Below are 6,541 nucleotides of genomic sequence, written 5' to 3' on the forward strand. Positions count from 1 at the left end.
ATTGGGACTGAAGGTTTTTCTGAATTTGAAAGAGCTCGATTTGGGGGATGAAGAAGTAGAAATAGCTTTTAAGAGTGACTGGCTTTACATTCCAATATTTTTAGAGGGCTATGCACAATCCGACCGGTGCTTAGAAGAGCTGTCATCCATGCACAACAGGGGTAAATTAGGCACTAAAATTGTTCCTATTTTCTGTCGTGCTAAGACTGATGATGTACACTATGTAAAAGGAGGCTACGCATTTGACGCAAACAAGCTTGAACACGACTCTGAGAAACTGGAGGAGTGGATGAAAGCGCTTTACAGTGTTTCACATTATGTAGGTCCAGTCGGTTAGAGCAAGGAGTAAGTACTAAGTACCCATCTCTCCACCAGATGCACTCAGCGTTTATTTATCGATTCATTCTTTTATCTTGAGGCTCATAGACTTCAGTTATCCATATAACTTGTGATGTTTACTGTGTTTTCTTCATTGTCGAATGTGTCCAGGGATGAAGACATGCTGCTGAAGAAAATTATAGAGTGGTTAGCGAAAGAGGGAAAAATGTGTCAAGAATTTGTAGGACCAGCTAAGACTAGTTCAAGCATCCAACAACAGGGAGAAGAATTTGCAGCAACCACATCTACTTCAGGTGGATTGATAATGCTTGTGAGAAAGGTTAAGTATGATGTATTTATTAACCATCGGGGTCCTGATGTCAAACGTACACTCGCCACAGCTATCTATAAAATGCTCACAGGAATGGGACTGAAGGTTTTCTTGGATTCAGAAGAGCTTAAGTGGGGGGGTCACTTTCATAGTGTACTGGAACAAGTAATAAAGAGTACCTGGCTTAACGCAGCTATATTTTCAGAGGACTATGCAACGTCCAAGTGGTGTTTACGAGAGCTTTCATTGATTAGCGGAAGAGAAGGCAGTAAGTTTGTTCCGATTTATTACCATGTCTTTTCGTATGAATTAAGATATATTGGAAAGGGAAGCTATGGTAAGGCATTTGGGTGGCACCAAGACAAGGGTAGATATAACCCAGAGAAGTTGGAGGAGTGGAAGGAAGCAGTTCGCCATGCTTCATTTTGTGCGGGTCATATCGTCAATAGCAAAGAGTAAGTACCAATTACTCCAATCAAGGCAGTTAACCCAAGTTCTTGTTGATACATTCTTTGCATGTTTCCTTCCTCATTTTCAGGCTCACAGAATTTTTAAATCGATATTTTCAAATCATAAGTTTATTATGTTTCCTTTACTGTTGGATATCTCAGCGATGAGGACATGCTCCTGAAGAAGATGACGGATTTGGTAATGAAGGAAGGTAAAGAGGCTCAAGAATTCAAATTACGTAACACTCGTCCCAATCATTCACCCACGAGGTAAATTGGCATTTCTTTGTGGTAAAATATACACAAGGCCTACGAGAGATGTCCGTTACGACGTACACATTAATCATCGCGGTCGTGATGTTAAGCGTTCATTGGCCCTAGCTATCCATAACAAGCTTAAGGACATGGGACTGAAGGTGTTTCTAGATTCAGAAGAGGTTAGATTGGGCGATCACATCGCTGGTGTAATAGAAGAAGCAATAAGCAGTGCTAAGATTCATATTGCTATATTTTCCATGAACTATGCAGAATCCCCTTGGTGTTTGTCAGAGCTGACACTTATGCTACAGACAGGCACTAGAATTGTTCCTATTGACCCTGTGGATGTCCGATATGCTAAAGGGGTCTATGCTCATGCATTTGATAAGCATGTAGAGATGGGAAGATATGCCTCGAAAAAGATTTTGGAGTGGAAGAAGGCACTTTACAATGTGTCATTTAATGTAGGCCACATCATTAAGAGCAAGGAGTGAGTACTAATTGCTTGACCTTTTATTTATCAATGCATCCTCTGCAATTTTCTTTTATATTTTATCAGAATGAAGTCAACTATTACAGCTTGATTCTTATTCAATGTTGTGTTTGCATTTATAGCGACGAAAACACGGTGCTCGAGCATATTGCTCATCGTGTGGGGACAAAGGTTAGAGAAGTACCACCGGTGGTCGCAGAATGTCCATTGAGCGACGTAGATAGAGTTGTATAGGACTCTGAATTGAGGACAAAATTCTAAATGTAAATAATTGTACAATAACTGTTCAAGTAATTGATATATTCCACACAGATATTAAAGTAGTGAGTAATGTGACACGATGACTTCCGCGTCACCCTGTAAATGTTATTTCGAGAGGTGCATAAAAATTATGGATAAGACATTGTTATTTGACTTGTGGTCCAGTAGATTCTGGATGCTTCTACACTTCTTCAGGCCGCGGTTTCTGACAGTTTAGTCAATTTTCAAGGCATTTCTGTGCCCAAAGAAATGTAATAGCACAATAAGATTTTCAAGGCCCCATTTCTAGTGAGATCCCAAATGACCCAGTTAGCATAGAGGGAAATCCCCTATTTGCGAGTGGAAAGCAGTCCAAGAGCATAGGAGTCTTTAGGTAGACATAAAAGTCCTAGGCAACTCCATGAAACTCATGATGCACAACATCAAAGGTCCAGATGAAATCCCTTAGGAGGCATTCAAGTTTTAGGTATGGAGCTCTGGAAGGAGCAAAACATGATGAATAATAGACATGTGTACCAGCCAACACTTTAGAATAAATCTGAAATTTTCTTGCAAGAGAGGGAAGTTTGGTAATCCAATAGTCCAATTTCTAATTAATAAAAATTAATTAATAACTAAATAAATAATAGATTAATAACAATTGACAATCTAATTGGAAAATATATATTTTCAAAAAAAAAAAAATTTATCATTGACAAGCTCAAAGGCAGGAACTCCATCTCGCCAAGAGCTCTTGTTATTGAATGATCTAGACAATGTTAGTTAAACTTTATTTTCAAATAAATATAATTATGGTTAATTTCTTATCATGTTAATAGATGTGCGGGGAGAAAGAGAAGGAAGAGAGATGACTTTATATTAGTGAAAGTGCTCATATATTACAACATTCATAATCCTTCATTATAACTATCATATTTTAGCATAAAGGATGGTGTTGATGCGGATACTACTTATTTTTATTAATGTTTAATAACCATCAATATTGAACTTGAGTGTTGTGTACATTCTAAGTAGGCTATGTTATATACTTAAACTTGTTTGTCAAAATTTACATGAACATGTACTATAATTTTTTTAGTATAATTAAAAAATTTAGATGCTTCAACTTCTAGAAAAAATAAACCTCACAATAAAATAATTTTACTTAATTCAAATAAGTTCCTTTTAGATATTATCACTCTTTTAATTATAAGGGTCCAACACATTATGCACTCTCTTTTATCTAATTCATAACAGATTAAATTAGTAAATATCAATATACTTCTAGATTCGATTGGGTGTTCTGTTAGAATCTAATAAACACATACAATTGAATCCAAAAATATATTGATATTTAATAATAGCTTGTGAAAATTTGATACTATTCAGTTAAATTAGAATATCCTTATTATGATCCATGATTGTACGTTATGACGATTGATCCATCCATTTTCTCCAAATTCACTCGACCTTATGAACATTTTTTTTTCTCAACACCCTTCATCCTCAATCATATGGAATCTGCTTTTGCTTTGTTCCTATCATACAAGCTAACTTTCTCTTTGTTTTCTAAATTCAACTTGGAGAATATGTATGACATATATGTTGTATATTTACATGACGACACATTGTAGGTTACGTTAAATTTATATGTATGCAATGATTATAAAGAGCTTGATGCGTTGGGACTGAAGGTTTTTCTGAATTCGGAAGAGCTCGATTTGCGGGATGAAGAAGTAGAAGCAGCTTTTAAGAGTGCTTGGCTTTACATTCCAATATTTTCAGAGGGGGTATGCACAATCCGACCGGTGCTTAGAAGAGTTGTCATCCATGCTCAACAGGGGTAAATTAGGCACTAAAATTGTTCCTATTTTCTGCCGTGTTAAGACTGATGATGTACGCTATGTTAAAGGAGGCTACGCATTTGACCCAAACAAGCTTGAACGCGACTCTAAGAAACTGGAGGAGTGGAGGAAAGCGCTTTACAGCGTTTCACATTATGTAGGTCCGGTCGTTGAGAGCAAGAAGTACTAAGTACCCATCTCTCGACCAGATGCACTCATCGTTTACTAATCGCTTCATTCTTTTATCTTGAGGCTCATAGACTTCAGTTATCCATAGAACTTGTGACGTTTATGCTGCTGAAGACAATTACGGAGTGGGTAGCGAAAGAGGGAAAAATGTGTCAAGAATTTGTAGGACCGGCTAAGATTAGTTCAAGGATCCAACAACAGGGAGAAGAATTTGCAGCAACTACATCTACTTCAGGTGGATCGATAATGCTTGTGAGAAAGGTTAAGTATGATGTATTTATTAACCATCGGGGTCCTGATTTCAAACGTACACTCGCCACAGCTATCTATAAAATGCTCACAGGAATGGGACTGAAGGTTTTTCTGGATTCGGAAGAGCTTAGGTGGGGGGGTCACTTTCCTAGTGTACTGGAACAAGTAATAAAGAGTACCTGGCTTAACATAGCTATATTTTCAGAGGACTATGCAACGTCTAAGTGGTGTTTGCGAGAGCTTTCGTTGATTAGCGGAAGAGAAGGCAGTAAGTTTGTTCCCATTTATTACCATGTCTTTCCGTATGAATTAAGATATATTGGAAAGGGAAGCTATGGTAAGGCATTTGGGCGGCACCAAGACAAGGGTAGATATAACCCAGAGAAGCTGGAGGAGTGGAAGGAAGCACTTCGCCATGCTTCGTTTTGTGCGGGTCATATCGTCAATAGCAAAGATTACTCCAATCAAGGCAGTTAACCCAAGTTATTGTTGATACAATCTTTGCACGTTTCCTTCCTCATTTTCAGGCTCACGGACTTTTTAAATCGATATCTTAAAAGCTGAAGTTTATTATGTTTCCTTTGCTGTTGGATATCTCAGCGACGAGGACATGCTCCTGAAGAAGATGACGGATTTGGTAACGAAGGAAGGTAAAGAGGCTCAAGAATTCAAATTAGGTAGCACTCGTCCAATCATTCACCCTAGGGGTAAATTGGCATTTCTTTGTGGTAAAATATACGCAAGGCCTACGAGAGATGTCCGTTACGACGTACACATTAATCATCGCGGTCCTGATGTTAAGCGTTCATTGGCCCTAGCTATCCATAACAAGCTTAAGGACATGGGACTGAAGGTGTTTCTAGATTCAGAAGAGGTTAGATTGGGGGATCACATCGCTGGTGTAAGAGAAGAAGCAATAAGCAGTGCTAAGATTCATATTGCTATATTTTCCATGAACAATGCAGAATCTCCTTGGTGTTTGTCAGAGCTGACACTTATGCTACAGACAGGCACTAGAATTGTTCCTATTGACCCTGTGGATGTCCGATATGCTAAAGGGGTCTATGCTCATGCATTTGATAAGCATGTAGAAATGGGAAGATATGCCTCGAAAAAGATTTTGGAGTGGAAAAAGGTGCTTTACAATGTGTCATTTAATGTAGGCCACATCGTTAAGAGTAAGGAGTGACTACTAATTGCTTGACCTTTTATTTATCAATGCATCCTCTGCAATTTTGTTTTATATTTTATCAGAATAAAGTCAACTGTTACAGCCTGATTCTTATTCAATGTTGTGTTTGCATTTATAGCGACGAAAACACGGTGCTCGAGCATATCGCTCATCGTGTGGGGACAGAGGTTAGAGAAGTACCACCGTTGGTCGCAGAACGTCCATTGAGGGACGTAGATGGAGTTGTATAGGAATCTGAATTGAGGACAAAATACTAAATGTAAATAATTGTACAATAACTATTCAAGTAATTGATATATTCCACACAGATATTAAAGTAGTGAGTAATGTGACACGATGACTTCCGCGTCACCTTGTAGATGTTCTTTTGAGAGGTGCATAAAAATTGTGGATAAGACATTGTTATTTGACTAGTGGTCCAGCAGATTCTGGATGCTTCTACGCTTCTTCAGGCCGCGGTTTCTGACGGTTTAGTCAATTTTCAAGGCATTTCTGTGCCCAAAGAAATGTAATAGCACAATAAGATTTTCAAGGCCCCATTGCTAGTGAGATCCCAAATGACCCACTTAGCATAGAGGGAAATCCCGTATTTGCGAGTGGAAAGCAGTCCAAGAGCATAGGAGTCTTTAGGTGGACATAAAAGTCCTAGGCAACTCCATGAAACTCATGATCCACAACATCAGAGATCTAGATGAAATCCCTTAGGAGGCATTCAAGTTTGAGGTATGGAGCTCTGGAAGGAGCAAAACATGATGAATAATAGACATGTGTACCAACCAACACTTTAGAATAAATCTGAAATTTTCTTGCAAGAGAGGGAGGTTTGGTAATCCAATAGTCCAATTTCTTCTCAATTTGTGCCAAGAAAACATTCCACAACTCCACAGGGGAAGCTTAAAAAGAGAAAGGAATGCCGAAAAATTGAAAGATTTTGCCATGCTAAACTCATTTCCACCCATAACCCTATGACCATTG

The 6,541-nt window shown here is 38.3% G+C and overlaps 1 protein-coding gene across 1 annotated transcript; it reads left to right on the forward strand.

The window, feature by feature from the left end:
- The first annotated feature begins 742 nt into the window (after positions 1–742).
- On the forward strand, positions 743–1,372 carry LOC149544147 (toll/interleukin-1 receptor-like protein). Its single transcript, XM_089795906.1, has 2 exons — positions 743–1,104; positions 1,261–1,372. Exons 1-2 carry the CDS (start codon positions 743–745, stop codon positions 1,370–1,372), a joined length of 474 nt encoding a protein of 157 aa, XP_089652032.1.
- The last annotated feature ends 5,169 nt before the right edge of the window (positions 1,373–6,541 follow it).

Source organism: Cupressus sempervirens, chromosome 8, assembly GCF_028749045.1.
Source record: "Cupressus sempervirens isolate cs-2001-9-10 chromosome 8, ASM2874904v1, whole genome shotgun sequence".
Lineage (NCBI taxonomy): Eukaryota > Viridiplantae > Streptophyta > Pinopsida > Cupressales > Cupressaceae > Cupressus > Cupressus sempervirens.